This window comes from Saccoglossus kowalevskii, chromosome 1, assembly GCF_978046115.1.
Source record: "Saccoglossus kowalevskii chromosome 1, keSacKowa6.1, whole genome shotgun sequence".
Classification (NCBI taxonomy): Eukaryota; Metazoa; Hemichordata; class Enteropneusta; family Harrimaniidae; genus Saccoglossus; species Saccoglossus kowalevskii.
Genome location: NC_140641.1, coordinates 7,558,570 through 7,579,943, shown reverse-complemented (window position 1 = coordinate 7,579,943; position 21,374 = coordinate 7,558,570). Strand labels below are relative to the sequence as shown.

General features: G+C 42.1%; 1 protein-coding gene across 1 annotated transcript in view; it reads left to right on the top strand.

The window, feature by feature from the left end:
* The window catches only part of LOC146750335 (uncharacterized), a 49,097-nt gene that overhangs the window by 14,735 nt on the left and 12,988 nt on the right, over nucleotides 1-21,374 (top strand). The window contains exons 3-4 of the mRNA XM_085496826.1: nucleotides 5,783-5,842; nucleotides 6,366-6,418. Coding sequence (XP_085352952.1) covers nucleotides 5,783-5,842; nucleotides 6,366-6,418 — 113 coding nt within the window. The remainder of the gene's footprint in view (nucleotides 1-5,782; nucleotides 5,843-6,365; nucleotides 6,419-21,374) is intronic.

Sequence of the window (21,374 nt, the reverse complement as noted above, 5' to 3'; positions counted from 1 at the left end):
TTTTTCACTGGAGTTCTGAGGCCTGAGATTTTCTTTCAGAGCCATCAAAATCGCTGAGACTGACCGCATCACAGCAAGGTCGCGCGTCCAGTAAACAAATCGGTTAAAGTGAGTCAGTGTTTTCCATGAGTGGAAAGTCCTCACGCTTGGCTACCGGTACTTCATGTACCGGGACGTCGAGTAAGAGGCCCGACGGCAGAGGTACCAATATTTTTCTCGGTTTCCCTCGCTGATCGGAGGGCATCCTCACAGTCTGTTTTTTCAGGCGGTGTTTTACCCGATTTTACCGGCTGCAGCGAGGCTGTGCCCCTGGAGGCTTTCTTCCTATGGGGCCCGTTGCGGGTCTCTTTGTGGACCCTTCCTCGCACGGCGCCGGGTTTGCCTCTGAGTTGAGGGCTTTGGTCGAAGGACTGTCGGGGCAGTTACGTCCCTGGCAGGCCGGGTAGATCAGACGCAGTCGGAGCGAGCTGTCTCCACTGTGTCCCCTCGGAGGGCAAGCAGGAAGAGACACGAAAGCATGTTTGCACTCAAACACGTCTCTTCCGAGGAACCCCCGTTCTCAGGCACGGCTCTCCCACTATTTTGGGGGGTGGCCGAGGCTCAGGCTAATTGCACTGATCCTTCTCTGGATCCTCGGGCACTGAATGCCAACGGGGTGCTGGCAGCCAAGTCTCCGATCTCGGGGCAGGGCTTGCAGGGCAGGGCACACGTTGACCCCCCTTACTTTCAGCCAGCTAGGGTTCGTCACGCGGTAACGGTACAACAGTAACGAATTTTTCCTTGTGTCCGGTCCCCGCTGTGGGTTTTGACTCCTTTCTTACCGACCCACGGGCGTCCCCAGAGGGAACCGACCCTGTCATGAGACGCACAGTTGAACACGCTCTCTCTCACATATTTAAAGTGAAAGGAGATGCAGTTCGCTTGCGTCGGATACAGCCGGTACTCTGGGCGGTCCCTCAGAGTCTTCCATCTGTATGACTCGGTGAGCCACGCTTTTGGGGTGAGGCGGAGTATCATCGATCCCAGTGATACGATGTATATACCCTCACCCTTGATCCTAAAGCGACCACCTTAGGTTGCTTCAACGCTTATGGGATCTCAGGCGTCGGGATCCAAAGCAACCCCGTCGGCAAGTCTCTCCCTGTCCGCCTGAGTGCGGAGTGGGGCGCAGAGCACGCAAACAGTGTTGATGGGCGGCATTGGTCAGCCGCGGAGGATGTAATGCTTGAGGCCCCTGGGTGGGGTTAACATTAGGCAACACTTCCCACTGGACCAAACGCTACCCGGTCGGTGTGGTTTCGGGATCAGACCCCATAGCGTGGTATGAGACCAAAATGCCCCCAACCGGATATCAAGACTCCTTCCCCAGACCCCGGTACCACGAATTTGGCAAACCGGGCAATGGGGGATAGCCGTATTCCATGGGTGTCTTTGCCAATTGAAGACGACCCATCCGGCCCTGAGGGCAGAGTTGCTTGAGTACATTATTATGCGTGACCAGCACTCTGGAGACCTTGGAGGCAGAACGCACCAGCCTCCTAGACCAGGCGTCATTTTTTCTGGTGGGCCACCGCACATCTACATGCGACACCCCCTAGTGTCGCCTGGCTCTCTTGGCCAGGGCCACTACCGTGCTGCGAGACGCGGCCTTAAACGCACGTGTTTTTGCCGACAAGCTGAGCCGGGGTAAGTCCACACCTCAGTGACGCAGACTGGACATCCTCCACCCTCTTTGTTCAGGGAATGGTGGGTACAGTCTCGGAGCTTCGGAGTGCAATGAACCAGAGGATTCAGATCGAATCCGCTAGCCAGTTGGTCCTGCCATGGGCAAACGGAGGGCACCCCAAGCACAGGAAGGTGAGGGTAGTGGCGCGCCCCCAGGCAGGTAAGAGCCAGTTGGTGGCTCCTCACCCTCCCTGGGCGGACGTCTACCCGGCAGCAGGGGGTCATCTTTGACACTCACCTCTGCTGGGGGTGGGGGTGGCGGTAGGCACGTGTTCGGTGAATGGCCAGGTCACAACTTAGTGACTACTACAGGCCTTGGGGAACTCACCTCATGGGGGAAGGGAGCACCCCCCCCCCCTCGCAACTGCCGAACACATGGCCACATATCCCTGTCGTACACAGATTGCGCCGGTGTAGTCCGGTTTGGAGACAGCGGGTGACCGACCCCAGGACCTTCCCAGGTGGTGACATCTGTTTACGGGATACCGCTGAAATCTCCATTTCCCCCCATCAGTGTCTCCCCTGTTGGGCACTGCCAGCGGAAGCAATCAGACAGGAAGTAGCAGTTTGCTGGGGAAAGACTCGATACACAGGGTACATCAGCCGGAACTAAGGCCAGGCTTGTACAAATACAAGTTTTGGACCTAGGCAGACTGAATCAGTGCGTGCTCCTCGATCGGTTCCACATGGAGACACCATTCAGGGTTCTTCTCTCCATCCACCGTTTTGACTGGCTAGCCCCGCTAGACTTAAGCGGGGCCTACCTGCACGTACCGATGCACCCAGCGAGTTGCCATCTCCTTCGAATCGCCCAGCTGGGCCAAGTATTCGAATTTCGGGTCCCCCCCGTTCGGGTTAGGCACAGCGCCCTACGTGTTCACCAGAGTGATGAGACAGGTAGTGCTGCTGCTTCACCAGATGTCGGTACACCTCAATCCGTACCCAGACTTCCGGTTACCAACAACCCGGGCAAGGGGTAATAGCCAAACGCGTCAGGCTAACACAAGATTTACTTCACCAGTTGGGCTCGTTAGTAAATCGACAAGTCCCACCTCGACCCAACACGCAGTTGGTGTCCCTGGGCATAGAGTTTTGACACAGAGGTAAGCTTGGCTTAGCTATTTCAAGCTTATTGCTTAGCGCTAAGCAGTCTAGCCGAATGCCTAGTCAGCGTTCCCTCGGTGTCCCTCCGTGAACTAATACGGATCATCGAAATGATGACCTCGGTTCGAAGGGTCGTTCCCCAGGCCGCACTACGCAGCCGCCCGGTATAACGCTTGTTATAACTCCGAGCTCTCCTATGGGAACTAGATAGGCGGACCCGCTCGCCGCAGGTATGACTCTGGTAACAGATACCTCCCCCCAGGGTTGGGGAGCGCATCTATTCTGCCAAAAAGCCCAAGGATATGGCCCCCGCATTAGTTTCGGGACTACCATATCAACCGGCTCGAACTGAGAGCAGTGTACTTAGCACTACCACGCTTTCTACCCGTAGTTCGAGACCACAGAGTCCTGCTCCGCACAGGAAACGCAGTGGTGGTCTCCTTCAAGAAGGAGGGGAGACGCATTCCCCATCGTTGTCAGTCCTAGCGGAGCAAAATCCTCCTTTGGTGCCTGGAATACAATGTGGAGCTAACCGCACACCACCTTCCAAGGGTGAGGAACAGTCTGGCGACTCCCTTTCAGTGCGGCTCTGTCTCCAGAACACGGAGCGGCTGATACCCCAGTGGGTAGCCTCCAGGCTGTTTCGGCTGTGGGACGGTCCAAGGTTGGACCGTTTTGCCGCACCCCGGAACGCCAAGCTCCCGACGTACGTAACACTCCTGCTGACTCCTGGAGCCTGGGCCAGGGTCGCTTTGCTAGTCCTGTGGACCCACTTAGTTGTGTACTCCTTTCCTTCCTTCCCGCTAGTTCACCGGGCACCAGAGAAAACTTCGACAGGTGCACACCCACATATTATCATGGGTTGCACCCAATTTGCCAAGCAAGGCCTAGTTTCCACTTCTGTTGGAAATGCTAGTCGAAGCGCTTCCGGACTTACCAGACCTGCCGTCCCAACCAGACATCGCACTACCAACGAGCCCAGCAGGTATCACTTACATGCATAGAGGCTCTCAGTAGACCCACACATACGAAAGCCTTATCTGAGCGGGCTGCCAACGTCCTGGCCAGGGCGAACAGGGATTCCACTTACGCGGCCTCCATTTCTAGGCTGCAAGCATACACTGATTGGTGTAGCAGAAGGGAGATTGATCCATACCATCCCTCTATTGGCCAGGTAGCAGGCTCGTTCGTTCACCTGTTTGACGAAGTGCGTTTGTCCTACGCAGCGAGCGTTGGCTACAGGTCGGTCTTGTCCCCCACCACTCAGAATGTACGGGAACAAGACTAGCCGATTGTCCTATTATTAGGAGACTATTTACTGCTTTCCAGATGCCAAGACCCCCATACAAGGGAGCTGCCCAACTGGGACTCGTCGGCTGTGTTGTCTGCTCTAAGCAGACCGCCCTTTGAGCCTCTCCAATCAGCACCACTCAAATTTTTGACGTGGAAAATAGTCTTCCTACTGGCCCTCGCCTCAGGTAGGCACCGGTCAGAGCTAGGCGCGCACTGTCCTTCGCGGACGGTTGTGCCGCTTTTATGGACGATCAAGTTGTACTAAAGACACGAATCAGGTGTCTCGCCAAGAACCAAATCCCAGGACACGATCCTCAACCGATCGTCATCCCCCGGCTGGCAAATATTGTCGGCCCGGAGAATCAGGAAGAACTGCTTCTCTGCCCGGTCCGAGCGCTCAGTTGCTACGAAAACCGTACCAGGTTTTCTAGACGGGGAACCAAACACATGTTTTTGTGTTACGGCCCTCGCAAACAGGATAAGCCGGCTTCCCTGACTTCCGTCTCCAGGTGGATTACTGCGACTGCACTGGAGGTCTATAATACACTATCCTCCTCAACACAGACTTTGCAGAGACACCAAGTACAAGAACATGAGGTCCGTGCGATTGCTAACTCACTAGCGCTAGCGTCAGGTGCCCCCCTCAAACACATTCTGAAGGCAGGCTTCTGGAGAACGCAGAACGTCTTCATCAACTACTACCTAAGAGACACCCAATCTATTGAGCAGGGTCTCTTCAGGTTAGGCCCTGTCGTAGCGGGTCAGGCCTTGTTTGCTGACCCAGCCCGAACGACCGCAGGGGCCTCTGCGCATAGGCGATGAGTCAGTCTCGGCATTTTTGCGGGCAGATTGTCGACCTACACCCTCATGCGAACTGTTTCGGTCCTACTGCAAGCTTATCACCCCCGAATTCGGCTTGGGTCTAGCTTTCTCGGGCACACCGAACCCTGTCACCATAGCAGCATTGGCTTCTTGCTTCGGGGACAGCACAGGCAAGGTAAGACACCACCCTTCTTGGGTCTTAAATTAGGTTTTTGGGTTTGTTTTCATCCCGGACTGGGGAAAAGTCTTTCATCATTCTCCATTTTTTTCTGTTTGCTCGGAAAAACCCGCCACCTATCGGTGTCTGACTCTGCCTACAGTTCAAAATAGTCATTTTGACTGACCGGAGTCTATGGTGGGTAATTGAACGTAGTGAATTTAGGCGAGGGTTCTCCGAACCCGCCAATTCACATAGTTCATGCCCACCATAGACTCTGGGTCCCCCCCAACCTCCCCACTTATTCCGTAGCGTTGGTCTAAGTCCTCGAGGCGGAGAGAAAGGAACCAGAGTGATGGACGGCTACCTGTGGCGCTGCCAGGTGGCCTCGGTCACGTGGGTTCGTGACGTAAGGGGTAAAAGAATCTTGAGGTCCTGGGGCTTCCCCTGACCTGGATTCTATCTCTCCGTCACCGGCAGAATCGCTGATTAATGCCTACAGTTCAAAATAGTCATTTTGACTGACCGGAGTCTATGGTGGGTATGAACTATGTGAATAGGCGGGTTCGGAGAACCCTCGCCTAAATTACATGAATTATTCAACAGTGTGAGAAAGGTTTTCGTCATAAACATATCATATAAAATTATAAATGTATTGTAAATATTTCCATTCATTATCAGGTTATTTGGACAGGGTTCGAGTTAAAAAACAAGAATCAAGTAAAAAGACGTCTTCTAAAGGTAATGGCAGTTGTTGAATTTCTATTTCATCAGAGTTGATGCCAATCGGCTTGTCTCAGTTCACTTACCCTAAAACATTTGGACCTCCTATCTACAAGATTGTCTTATTCGCAATCTTTACTGTAATCTCACTGGTTATATTGGGGTACATGTAAGTTGTTTCTCGTAAATAAAAAGGATCACATCAGAAATTATTACAATTATAGCGGCCACTGAATATTGCACAAATGGTACTGACTTTTAGACCATTTCTTTCTGTCCAATGTCTTCAAGGGGGTTTAAATTCTTTTACATCTTTTTTTCTCTTAGTCCAACGTAAGATAGGTCGATGTAGGTTCATGAGCACTTTGAAATGGAAATTTGAAAAAAATAAGTTCTAATCATGGAATAATCACAGTCATGCAGATAGTAAAATTAAGTCATTATGATCATGTCACTATGGATCCTTGTGTAAAATATGGTAAACATTCACTACTTATAAAATACTCTGTTTACAGCATAATTATTATACTTTTGTCTGTAGATAAGCCTGGATATGTGAAAGAAAATGTCAAGCATCAGGAGGTAGAGGAGAAGGTAGTTACAGTTCTATACATTTTAATGTTTTGTGTTATTAATTTTTTCTGAAAACATTCCCAAATCTGAAATGTAATGGTTTCTAGAGACTTTAAATTCTCTATGATTGTGTGGTGGCTGTGTACTAAAAACTATGTAATAAAGTCACTTCTTTATTTAAAGTTGACCCCATGAGTATGAGGTCAAGTCATTAATTCAAACTAGAAAATACTTCATATAAGCGACCTCTTTACTTCAGTACAAAAATAACCATTTGTTGCAAATAGAAAGGAATTATGCCAGTTTTATTTTCCTTAGTGTAGAATCTAAGTAGCTACATTGATTTTAGACCCTTTTGGAAAGCTGTTTGATAACAGAGAGTTATGGATTGAAAGACTTCCATACATACATTTGTAATACCTGGACCAATCACATTCTAACTTCACACAGATGTCGTATATCTTGGAATATAGTTGCACATTCATTTGTTGATCTGATTGGTGGTTCTTTCAGCGCTAACAATTCATCCACATAAAGCATTTTTGTCAATTCGAAACCAGATCTCAGTTGTTTGTGTATGGATAAATTCTATTCAAAATCGATACATACATTACATCATTTTAATTTTTAGATCTAATTCAAAATGGCTGACTGGTAGCCATTTTGTTCACAGTTAAAATCTTGATGAGTAAAAATCAGTGGTTACAAAAACTGAGGGTGACATACAATGTGCATCAATCATTGCTGGAAGAGCAAAACTTCTAAATTAGAGTTGAACCATAGACCCAAAAAGAAAAATCTAAAATGGATGACATTTTTGAGAACCAAAAAAAAGCACAATTCTGTGATTGGTGAGAATTTTAGAATCAAACTAATTATGCTAATTATGATGACCTCATTGTTCTAGTTCATTTTCAGTCAAATTGTTCCCCCTAAATTGTCCCTGTTCGGACGAAGTCTGAAAACTTATAACTTATAATTTTTTTTTTTTTTTTTTATTTATTTATTGATTGTTATTTCACAAAATAATAAAAAATACAAGACACACACATATAAAATAATGGGAAAAAAAATACATATGTTCACAATAGCTGATCTAATAAACTCCAATATAATCTGAAAGACTTTGATTTTACATTGTATATCCTTATTTTGTACATATCTATTTTTTTTTGGTATGCTAAGTAATTACATAAATTTTCAAAAGATGGCTTTACATTCTTGTTCTTGAAAATATATTTTTTCATCAGCAGTAAAAGGTAATTTAAACAAAGAATGTAGTCTGAATTTAAATTAGAATCATGTACATGTCTTTTGATGAAAAATTTACCGAAATATTACAATTATTGTCAAGGGTCAATTCAAGATCGTGACGCACCGAGGAGACATACATACCGTATTACCCCGGGCACGCGCCCCTCCCTGAGCAAGGGCCCACCCCTGTTTTCACAAAAGTTACATGTTGGGGACATGCCCGGTTAAACGCCCAGGGTGATTTTTAGCCAAGAATGGGGTCAACAATGAAGTTTTATTTGTCAAAAACGAACGCGTTCGATTTATTTAAATAGTGTGTTTGTTACGGGAGTTCTCTTTTTGGAGTGTGTGGTGGCCCTGAAAAGGGCCGCTTTGTTTGTGTTTTTACGTAAAAACTCATTGGAACTTAACCACGTAAGATGAACCACGCAGCATGTGGTGCACACGTTCTACGTTCTCTTCATTCACGATGAATCCAATATTGCAATAATCCATACCTTGGCGAGTGGTTTGAAGCACTTAGCCTTGGTTTCAAAACGTAGTATTTTGCTGACTGTGAATCCATAACGGGAGCTAGCACTTTTTAGACATCACGTCATAAACTTGCTACTTTTTTTCCATCCTTCATCACAACTATGGCATTACGGTCATGTGGATTATTTTTCTGTCGTCAAAGAAAAAACATTTTGCCGACCTCAAGTCCATTACGATAACCATCATGAGGCATGCCGACGATGGGAACTTGTTGCATCATCGTTATTTTTGTAATTTTGTCAAGTGTGTGGGTGTGTGAATAAATCATGTTAATGAGGTCCACCAGAGTTTATTAGTCCCCGTTCGGACGTAGTCCGAAAACGGGGACTTATGTTTTGCCCTGTGTGCGTCCGTCCGTCCGTCCGTGATCACCTACAGTACAGTTCTCGCAGTTCACCTTCGCTTCAGCATCGCATCATTATGGCATTGTTATGGCTTCAGCATCGCTTCAATGTCGCGACATTAAAAAGTTAGGCGATTATCGCTTCGCTTCATTGTGGCCTCATTATGGCGACAATGTGGCATCAGCATCGCTTCATTCAAACAAAGAAGTTTAGTAACCGTGTATAGATGTTGAACAACCGTCAAAAGTTCAAATACTTTTTGTTTTAACTATCTATAATTATATGCACGCAATCTGATCCTTTGGCTGGGATTGAATATTTTATTTTAGACAATATTCCGACGTGACGCACTGCTACAAAATGTATTCAACTGAAGTACAACATGGTTGTCTGGGTTTCTTTTCCTGATTGTGTTGAGTTTACGATTTGTATAATTATTGTTGTTTCCCCCCAAGCAGAAGACAAGCCGAAGGACCATGAAGCTAAATAGAATTCCCACGCATGGACGTGCACTGAGTGAAAGAAAATATTTCTAAGGCTAAAATAAAAATGACCTACTATTACACCTCTTTGTGTATTTGTCAATTTTGTATATATTTGGTATGACCGTATGATCGTAAATACCTAGAAAAATCTCGTCTTTCATTAATAATTTCATTTGTTTGAAATGTCTACCGACCGTAATTTGTTTCTCCAAACGGTCCCGACGTCCGTCATTCAACACAATCAGCATTTATTTATCGCAATTCATGGGGATCATGTCCCGTAATTTGCGGGCTGTACAACCAAATAATTAAACAAGTACTATTTATTGTATTTTTGTTTTACCTCGCGAAACTACAACAGAGCGTAGAGTTGTCGCGGTTAAATAGTCGCCTTGAAATCGATGGAACTTCAACTACAAGTATCCATTTCTCAACTTGAAATAAAAAAATCGAAGAGCATCGGGGGATATATTATTAACCAGTCTTACGAATCGCTAGCTTTATTTTATTCGAATTTATAAAATTCACGAGTTTTCAACATTTGTTGGCTAATTCCGCGCCAAAAATGGTTGAAAGTGTGGGTGTGGTTCTCTCGCAAAATCCCGTTGATAATACGGACAAATATGGTTCTGTGACCCAGGTCGTGCTCCGATCAGGTGACTCTCAGCCAATCAATGATGTTGTAACAAAGCATATTTGACGCTAATTTAAGGGTCGTCGTACCATCCAATCTCCGGCGTCGATTCACTGTGCTGTGACAGGCTTCACAATTATTCACTAAAAAACATCGGTATATTTTGACAAACGGCCGGGATTTGACCTCAGTTCAAAAAAAGAAAAAAAAACTGGGCTGAGATACAAATCAGTTTTGCAGGTTGGGAAATAAGGTAAACCAGATTGGGGTCGATGATATTCAGTATCGAATGACTTCCCTGTGTATCATGAGTTTCAAATTGTTCATCGACTGGGCACCACTGGACACGTTTTTTTTTCTGAAGCCCAATAAATTATTTCTGCATGTCAAGTGCTATTCAATTTTTTACAGGGCATGTGGCTTGTTTTTATTCGAAAATATTTTTTGTGAGAATACTTTTAAAGTACGTATAGGTCGAGCTTAGGTCACTGATCGTGGCTTAATTTTGAAAATTGGATATAAAATTTTACCAGGCCGACTCCACCACAACCATCCAATCATAGTTAGAAATGAACGCACTTGTTTTGGAACTTTGTATCAAGATGGCAGGCGACAACGCTCACGCACCAGGCGACGTACGTGTGTTTTGCATGTATGTAGTCCGGGCATGGGATCGGACTCTGCTAAAACTAAACAAAACACAGAAAAATACCACCGAAATGAGGAATCTGAATCTGTTCTCTTACCAGCAAATGAAATGAACGAAAATAAGGTAATTTTATAACAAGAACAGTTTCATTTCGTATTGCAAATTGCGTTGTATCCGAATGACGATTGCATCGTGTGATTTAAATTTATCATGATTTTCCTTGCAATCAATATGACACTCGTCACCTTGCAGATTGCAATGTACTTCACAAAGTTTTTGGTACCCAATACTCGCAACATTAAATAATTAAACAAGATATCTTTTTAAAATGTAATTTTACTCTTAGTCATATTATTTTATTCCCCTTACCGCCTTGAATTTCAAATGGATTACCGTTAAAATCCTATTATAAACCGCATACCTAATAGTAACCGCACCCCCGATTTCGGCTTCAGTGTTGAGTTCTCAACAAAAATTGAAAACATGAAAAGTACCTATTACTAACCGCACCCCCAATTCAACAAGACCGTGACTGACTTTGTTTCAACCAGCTGGTACATTGTTTCTAATCCTATTCATTTGTTTCAACAACGTGCCTAAAAATATTCACACCTATTTATTGTTCAGTAGTGTTAGGATGTCAAACACGCAGTAAAACTGCTTTTGTTCTTGCAACAACTTTTGTCAATACTCCTTATGAATACGTCCACGTGTCGCCAGTTTTCGACAATGAGCTGTTATCACCGAAAAACTGTTAATGCTTTTTCAATGCTCAGTTTATCTTTCGAAAACAACTAATTTCTTAATTTAAAAAAAAGTCGTGTCGTTTTTCCATGGAAATCAAAGCCAAAAGATCGCACGACATTATCGGTAAATCTCTTCCGGGTTTCGTTCGCCATGAAGTCAGTGACCTGACATTAACATATTTAAATGAACCAAGGTAATTTGAACACGTGGGCACCATCCAGCATTTTGATTGGTTAATTAGCGACTTGACCTATTTGGTCAAGTAACGTGTCGTGTGCATCCAAACTACATGGCGGATGTCTTATTGCATCGATCGTTTACATTTGACCGAAATAATTCGCTTACGGTGAAACTAAGTTGAATTTTACTTGCATTTGATAACAATTCAACGAATTTATTTTTCGTGCATTATTATAATCACTACTGAGTAATAATCAACAATTTCAACACTTCGAAAACAAGTAAATTATTCACTTGTGAGCCGAAGCATGGCCGGATTGCGTTACCGTACCCACGGTACCGTACTTTTTAGCTCCGCTGTCGACTTTGTCAAGCGGAGCTTATCATATGAGTGATTGTCCGTCGTCCGTGTCAATGTTTTAATTTTTCGACTTCTTCTTGAAAACTACAAGCCTGAATGCTTTGATACTTGGTGTATATGTACCTTGGGTAGACCTCTCTTAGATTTGTTCATTTCATGTTGATATCTTCAATTCTCTAATTTTGGTGAATATTTTTGTCATTTTTGGTAAAAAGTGATATTTTCGACTTCTTGTTAAAAACCGCAAGTGCAATTGCTTTGATATTACATATATAGGTACTACATGTGGACCTCTCTCAGATTTGTTCATTTTGTAATGATATCTTTAATTCTCTAATTTTGGTGAATATTTTTGTCATTTTTGGTAAAAAGTGATATTTTCGACTTCTTGTTAAAAACCGCAAGTGCAATTGCTTTGATATTACATATATAGGTACTGCATGTGGACCTCTCTCAGATTTGTTCATTTTGTAATGATATCTTTAATTCTCTAATTTTGGTGAATATTTTTGTCATTTTTGGTAAAAAGTGATATTTTCGACTTCTTGTTAAAACCGCAAGTGCAATTGCTTTGATATTACATATATAGGTACTACATGTGGACCTCTCTCAGAATTGTTCATTTTGTAATGATATCTTCAATTCTCTAATTTTGGTGAATATTTTTGTAATTTTTGGTAAAAAGTGATATTTTTGACTTCTTGTTAAAAACCAATAGTTCAATTGCTTTGATATTACATATTTAGATACTACATGTAGACCTTTCTCAGATTTGTTCATTTCGTGATGATATCTTGGATTCTATAATTTTGGTGAATATTTTTGTCATATTTGGTAAAAAGTGATATTTTCGACTTCTTGTTAAAAACCAAAAGTATAATTGCTTTGATATTACATATATAGATACTACATGTAGACCTTTCTCAGATTTGTTCATTTCGTGATGATATCTTCAATTCTCTAATTTTGGTGAATATTTTGGTCATTTTTGGTAGAAAGTGATATTTTCGACTTCTTGTTAAAAACTGTAAGTCCGATTGCTTTGATACTATACATATTGTTCATTTTCTGATGATGTCTTCAGTTCTTTAATTGAAATGTGCATTTCTAGCAGCGGAGCTATCTCAGCCGATAGGCTGCTTGTTTAGTGCTTGTTTTTATTTGAAACTCCTGTCAGAATATACTTTCCGTTACGAAGAAAATTAAAAAAATAAATGCATATTACAATAAAAATACTGAGTATTTTTTTTCATGTGAACAGTTTTTTTGTGACGTGACGCTTATCACTTTTTTACTCTACTGCTTTTCTGTGTGAAAATAATGAGGTCATACTCATGTCGCAATACTTTGAAGCTGATGCCATGTTGATGCCATGAGACTGTGAAGCTGAGGCCACAATGATGCCACAGAATAAGCGAGGCGAACACAGCTTCTATTGTCAATGATGCGAAGCAGATGCCACAATGATGCGATGCTGAGGCGACAATGAAGCCATGCGTAGGCGACAATGATGCCACAAAAGCCAAAGGTTCCGCGAGAACTGCACTGTAAATGTGTCATCTGCATATTGACCTAAAAGAATTTCTTGTGTCTATAAGGTCACCCCACTAATGTCTGAGCAGTGACATATTTTATGGGCAAGCGACTCAACACAAACTTAATAAAAATATATGGAGATATAGGATCACCCTGTCGCACCTCCCTATGTAATTGAAAAAAAATCAGAAGAATGACTATTGTTTATTACTTAACTTGAGGCACTGGAATAAAAGATTTCAACCCACTTTCTGAATGGTTCCCCAAAGTTTAGAACATCTAGCATTTTGTCAATAAAATTCCAAGTCATGCATGGATGGATTTTGTTCAGATTTAGTACAATGTGTTGTACATGTGCTGATGCATTTCGGATAAGACCACTGAAGTGGTCTGAGATTTCGGTCATGATCTGCTTTGAATGTATATGTCACTCAAAAATGAACAGAAGGGGAATGTGTCATTGACAATGACTTGTTTTCCATATTTTTAAGCACTGTTGTACATTTGGTCATTATCAGTAACCCTCCCATGGTTAAAACGTTGAGTATTAGTAAGTTTTGGCTGAGGGCTGTCAGGAGATAGAAAACTGTCAAATAGTGCTGCAGCAAGGGCCCAAAAAGGTCATTATTTTGGGAGTTGGTGGCACCCAAAGTGCCACATTTGTCCTCATGCATAAATTTGAAGGACAATATGTCTAGAGTATGAAACAGCTTGAGGACATCTTGGGAAATGCTGGCGAGCTGAGAAATTGAGGTTTGAATTTGGTAACATAGAACTGCCAAAACAGACGCTAGCGGTATTATAAAATGGGGTGGGGGAAACATAAACCCCCATATATTTTCTTCTAGTTACCCTATTTTAAAAACCTAGACACCGTTTTAAAGCTATTGCAATGGTCTTTTAGGTCCTGTAAGATTTTTGTTCATAGGTCAAAGGCTAAGGTCACTGGAAGTCAAAAGATCACATGACAAATGTATCAAATACTGTAAGGGGTTAATTATTCACTGGGTTTTAATTTTGTTTATTTCGCTGACTGGAAAATGCGCTAAATTAAACCCAGTGATTATGTAAAATTTAGCATAGAACACATCATCTCAATGATAAAAGCATGAATTTAAAACCCACTGAATATGCCTGAAATAGTAAATCAGCGAAATTTAAACCCAGTGAAAATTAGTCATTTTACAGTACATTTTCAGGAACATACTGTTGGTTGTGCACTGATAATTGGGTTTTATTGTCGCTAGGCATATCATGGTTCAGAATATAGTTATACGTTAGGCTTAGATGATTGCAGTGGTAGTGATAATCACCAGAAATATGTTTATAAATAATTAATATCATTTGAAAAGATCATAATTTGCTATATATTATAGTGTACCTTTGACTATCTTTATGAATCTGTCATGTGTATATGTACACACTCTTCAATGATATGGTTTTTATATGTTACCCAGTATATGTATACATGCATGCATACATACGTTAAATTAATTCAAAAGTTTAGCTTCAACAGACATTTCCTTGAAGAATATATAAACGAAACAGAAATAATATTCAGCGCAGAGATCAATGTAATGTGTAAGATATGTGCTACATCAAAGAATTTAATTTGATATCATTTTAAACATGTTTTCTTATCATGATTACAGCAGTATTGCAACTCTTTGGTTGATGATGCCCTGCATACCAGGTATTAAATCATTTGTGTGAGAGGAGTGTCTTTGGATACAGACATATATATCATGTAAAGTATCCTGGACCATTCAAAATAAACGTTAAGGGAATAAGGCAACCATCAAAATCTGCTCTGTGTGTAATTAGTAATCTTCATCAGTATCTGTGTCACTGTCATCGATATATAATACTGCTATTGTTAGAGGGTTGGCGCATTCACCATCGTTGCGTTCTAAACGAAGTTGGGCTTCACAGGAACATGCCGCTGTACATGGCTGGTTGTTGTCGATACATGTACAGTTTGTGTGGCAAGAATTATGTTTGCATGTACACAACAAATCATTCATGAGTCCCGGTGATGTTGGTTCCTGATCCATCATGCATGGCTGTAGGGAATTGTCAGCTTCCCTAAAGTATTCATACTCTGTTGCTTCTGGGATATCAGGGATGGTGACATCTGCTTGCCTCCATATCATCAATTGATATGTAGTGCGTAGAATATGCTGTTGGAAGCTGTTTTCAGTCAGGGGAAGTTTCTTAGGTGCAATCTGCTTTGCTGCTTTTTTACATCGCAAAGTATCAAGCGAGACACATCCGTCCTGGTTATACAAAGCACCTACGAATGCAGTGCAAGCAGCCCTCTGCTGTCTGGATATCTGCAATTCTTCCCCAAGATTGGTAAGTGGCTGGAACAGATTCGCTTTCTGCATCATAATTCTGAAGACAGTGCATTCCATGGACGCGGAAAACGCACAAACTGTGTCACACCCAGTAAGGCAGTATACAGCAAGGAGAATAATGCACAGGGATATATCTAGTTAGTGTGATGTGTTTGCTTTCACAACCAGTGAGGAAGAATATTGTTCTGGCATGAATAGCTGGCCGATGATGCACAAGCAGAACAAGAACATCTGTGTCTGGGCTGTGGACAACAATCTGCTCTGCACCTTCATTGGCTGCGAGTACAGCATGAAGCACAATCTGTGTGTCAGCTGCTTCCTGTGGTCATGCCATTGATGGACAAGGCAGGGATTCCTGCCTATCTATTCTCAGAGCCCCATCGATCTGACCTCCACTGATATACAGTACCTGGTTCTCCCCAAGAAAATAACCTGCGTGATCAGTCATGTAGTCAGTATAACACCTGGCAAGCTGAGCTTTGTTTTGTCCTCTGCTGAGAAATGCACGCCATACTTTCGGTATAAGTCCAAACTTATATATTCATGCCATTGGGTTGATGCCATTCTTTTGTTTTTAGTCTGGTTTTTGATGCTGTCCTTATCATATCTGTCAAATGCAATGTGAATGGAAGTGCTCCCATGTTTGTTGCTCCTCTGAATAATGTATTGCATGACGTTAGCTGCAATATCCCTGAAGGTGACATTTGGCGGAGTAGCAGATGGAGGAAGCATCTGAATGATGGCATGTCCATCGAAGATTAATGGCATCACAATGACCCACAGTGCTCTCATCAGCGGGCAGGAGGTCTTCAAGTTTGTGCAAGAAATCAGATTTTGCACAGGACAAAGGTGTACCATCATCTGAGAATAAACTCAATGGAACTAAGGCGTTCTCAAAAGCCATCACTTTCTAGAGAGATTCGTTTTACAGCATTCACTGTCAGTAGCCATAGGTACATCACTTTCCCCGAAATTGACACATTCTTTGAACGAACCCTGACAGACTTGTTCATGTCAGACATAGTCTTAATGTTTGATCTGGGTAATGCATCGTACAAGCTCTTTTGAAGTGCATCCTGGCCTTCTGCATGTACCAATCTCTCACTTATGAATCGGGATGCAAAGGCCACTCCTTTTTAGTCCCCGTTCGGACGCAGTCCGAAAACGGGGACTTATGTTTTGCCCTGTGTCCGTCCGTCCGTCCGTGATCACCTGTATCTCGAACATGCATGGACCGATTAAGTTCAAACTTCACTCATACATCACACATTATATGGGACATATGCACATGCATTTTTTTCATGATCTGATTAACGATAGCCGAATAGCGGCCATTTTAAGACCGAAAATGCATCAAAATCGCGCATTTTCACCATTCCGGACCCGGATCTCAGTTATGCATGGACGGATTTTGTTCAAATTTGGTACATACATTAAACATAATAGGACCTTGATGCACCTCATTTTTTTTTTTGGATCGGGTTCGAAATGGCCGACTGGCGGCCATTTTGTTTTAAAGAATTCAGTTCTGGATCCGTAACTGAGACATGCTTGGATTGATCAAGTTCAAACTTTACACACACAAGGTACATCATGTCACAAATATGTATGTGCATTTGTTTCATGATCTCATTAACGATAGCCAAATGGCGGCCGCTTTAAGGCCGAAAATGCATTGTAATCGCACATTTTCACCATTCCGGACCCGGATCTCAGTTATGCATGGACGGATTTCATTCAAATTTTATTACATACATTAAACATAATAGGACCTTGATGCACGTCATTTTTTTTTTTTTCGGATCAAGTTCGAAATGGCCGACTGGCGGCCATTTTGTTTTAAAGAATTCAGTTCTGGATCCGTATCCGAGACATGTCTGGATTGATGAAGTTCAAACTTCACACACACAAGGTACATCATGTCACAAATAGATATGTGCATTTGTTTCATGATCTGCTTAACAATAGTGGAATGATGGCCATTTTAAGGCCGAAAATGCATCAAAATCACGTATTTTCACAATTCCAGAACCGGATCTCAGTCATGCATGGATGGATTTTGTTCAGATTTAGCACAATGTGTTGTACATATGCAGGTGCATTTCGGTCATGATCTGCTTTGAATGTATATGTCACTCAAATATGAACGGAACGGAGACGTGTCATTGACAATGACTTGTTGAAGTGCTGTTGCCAAACATTGTTCTACCTGCAAAATTTATGAGGTTAGGAGGTGGCTCCCTCAGATTGAATGGGTCTGAAAAGATTCCATCAAACATGCTCTTCATCTCTGTGACATCTGTGTTCCAGCATCGGATCTCTGCATTGGTTGTACGACCTCCTTGTGCAGACTCTCAATTATGACTGATCATATGGGTGAAACGACAGGAATATATTCATTCCAGTTGTGGGTCTGGCAAGAAACATCGGGCTAGTGCTGGGCCTTTCAGGGTCAGGCCAATGATCCCTCTGTGCCCTTTAGAGCTTTGTTTTCTGTCGCTTCAAAGGTGTATTCCAGCCAAATCCTGTTGAACTTTCCATCGCAGTTATCTCCCACACCGATGACCATTGTCCTTGGGCAACGCTTGGGGTTGAACGAATGAGCCATACTATGCTTTCTGTGTTACGCTGACCTGAAGCACTGCTGATGTAAGGAAGCAATGCAGTTCTGAATAGGATACTGAGTAGCCCAATGAGAAGATGTGTTCCACAAGCTTCCTGCTTCCAAATTCATAATGAAGGTGGATAGCCAACCCGAATGCTTTGGTGATATTTGTGAAGTGGTCAAAGTGGTTATATCACATACACTGGATCTGGGCATTATCAGCATTATTCGCTGCCTGGGAAAACAGGTCTCTGTTTGTTAGGCACCCTATAGCCTCGTAGAGGAGAGGGTCTACAAAGTCTTTCAATGAGGCCATTGTCATGTCATCAAAAGAGAAGTAATTCTGTGGTGGAGTTGTTGATTTTCTCAAGCGTTGGTTGGCGTAGGATACCAACAGCTTTATGTACAATTACAGCTTTATCAGTTTCCTCCTCAGGTAACTCTGTATCATCTAGCTGCTCCATCTCTTCAGATGTGTCCGTTAGTGTTTTCACCAAGTCACTTAATTTACACAGAGCATCACCCACTGAGATTTCACTTGAGCATACAAGGTCTGACATGCCATGTTGAGGAACAAATGCAATGTCAGGGCATTCTTGCATTAGTTGCCGTTTCAAACGAAATGTCCTGTACTTCTCAGGTTTCTCAACACCAGCTTCAGTTGCAAGCTCTTGAAAGCGAGATCACAGTGTTGAAAGGATGAAGACTTTTTTTTCGTTTATGATGGCTGGTCGGAATTCATCAATAAAGGCCTTCAGTGCAGTTTGGTACACATTTTCAGTGTCTATCACTTATGTAGCTCGTGTAGCACCCTGTTTGTCTATGGTACCGTGCTTCAACAGCTACAAGATCCCCGTTTGCAACACCATAAAGTCGTGCCAACATGGTCTGATCACTTCTTCGTTTAGCAGCAGCTAACATTTTTGTGTACATATTCTCTGTTTCAGGCACATTGTCCATAGAAGCCTCTACCATAGACTAGCTGTATCTGTGTTTTGGATTGCAATTTCCCCCCAGATAAAGTGTGTGTTAGAGAGAAAAAGAAAAATTGCGTGCAAACCTATTGCACACTTTTCGAGAAGGATACACAATAAAATGTTGCTATCAACATGTTGATTTATCAACATGACTCCTATGGTCAAACACAAACTGTAATTATATAAATAAAATGGTATAGTTTGATCAATATCATTCAAGTGAACCATGAACATACTATACGGTGAAAATATGTGTGATACCATTGGTCACCTGATCACTTGACCTCTGGTGACCTTTGCCTATGACCTATGGACATATAACTTACAGAGTCTGAAAGGCTATCAATATAGCTTCACAATGGTATATAGGTTTGTAGATAAAGTAATTAAATGAAATTATATGAAGATTTATGTTTCTCATACCCCTATTTTATAATACCGATAGCGTCTGTTTTGCCTGTTCTACATTACCAAATTCGAACCTCAATTTCTCAGCTCGCCAGCATTTCCAAAGATGTCCTCAAGCTGTTTCATACTCCAGACATATTGTCCTTCAAATTTATGCATGAGGACAAATGTGGCACTTTGGGTGCCACTCCCCCCTCTCAGAGGTGGTCTCTGCTGCAGCACTAAAAGGACCATTCCTCCATATTGGACTGATTTAAAGGCACGCTGTATAGATTAGCGTTAAACTGCTTTTGCTCGTCTAAAATTGTATTCATAATGGTAATAACTGAACCATTTGATTTTCTGTACCGAATAAGAAATTGTGGCACCACGAATTTTCATTTTTAAAGTCTCCCAAAACAGCTAATGAGAACTAAAAAACGTGTCAGCTGGGAGTGTCGATTTTAATCTCAAAAATAGTTTTGTCAATAATTTTTTTTAACAAGAATGGCACATTTTTTGTCAATGAGAACTTATAATTCGGTCTCCGTCTGTCCGTCCGTGTGTTCATGCGTCCATCCGTCCGGAGTCGTATCTCAGAATCCTTTGGACAGATTCCGTTCATTCTTTGCATGTGCCTAGTACTTTATGTGGGACAAATGCACATGCAGTGATTTAGCGATTTGATTCAAAATGGCCGACTGGCAGCCATCTTGTTTTTTGAAAATGTATTTTTTACGTGTTTTGTCAGTTTTCATTGAAATTTGGTACATAGATTACTGTGGAATACTTTATTTTCGCTGGAATTAATTTTCGCTGAAAAAGCTTTTTGGGCGTTTTGCTTGGAATTTATTTTCACTGATTTTTCATGAGTTTAATGTGAAATATAGAAAAAAAAGTATATTCGCTGGATTTTATTTTCACGAAATCATCTCTTCAGCGAAAATAGCGAAAATAAATTCCAAGCGAAAATAAAGTATTCTACAGTATACATGTTAGGATACATGTCCATGACAATTTCTTTCTCAATTGGCCGACTGGCAGGCATCTTGTTTTTTGAAAATGTGGTATCTTGAACATGCTTTGTCAGTTTTCATTCAAATTTGGCACATACTTTATACATGTTAGGATACATGTCCAGGACAATTTGTTTCAAAGGATGGTCAATTGACAGCCATCTGACTTTTTGGCCTTGCTACTATATTTACAAGAGTTATGTACCATTTTCATTCGTACTTGGCACATACATGTCAGTTTGTTTCATAATCAGATCAAAGATGGCTGAATAACGGCTGTTTTTGTTTTTGACCATATAACTATATCTCTGTCAACCTTGTATCATTTTCATTGATATTTAGCATGTCATAAATGGATACATGTACATGTCAATTCAATTAGCAATTTGATCAAATATGGCCAACTGCCGGCCATCTTGTTTGTTTAAAATGTGATAACTTGGACATGCTTTCACTTTGGATCTATGTCACGCAACACATATTCAAATTTGATGTGAATAAATAATCTGTTGTATACGCCACTTGGGACTCAAGTTTCAAGGACCCGCTAGCGACAACCCCTCCGTTTTAATATGGCGAGCACAAAGAGACCTTTCAAAAAAAATTTAATGGGGACTGTCATTTTCAATGACTTGTATCCAGTGTTTTCCAAGCAAAATTTTGTTTTTGACTCCCGTGTGCGAAGCACAAAAAGGGAGTCTTTGCAGTTAGTGTGTGTGTGTGTGTGTGTGTGTGTGTGTATGTATGTGTGTCCGTCTGTTCCACTTATATCTCAAGAACCATACATCAGTTTTTGATGAAACTTGGTGCATAGATGCTCTGGGCCAATGCGCAGATTTGATTAGGTTTTGGTAAAAATCCCATGCATATTAATTACCTAATTTGCATGATAATTAGCTAATTTTTAGCTG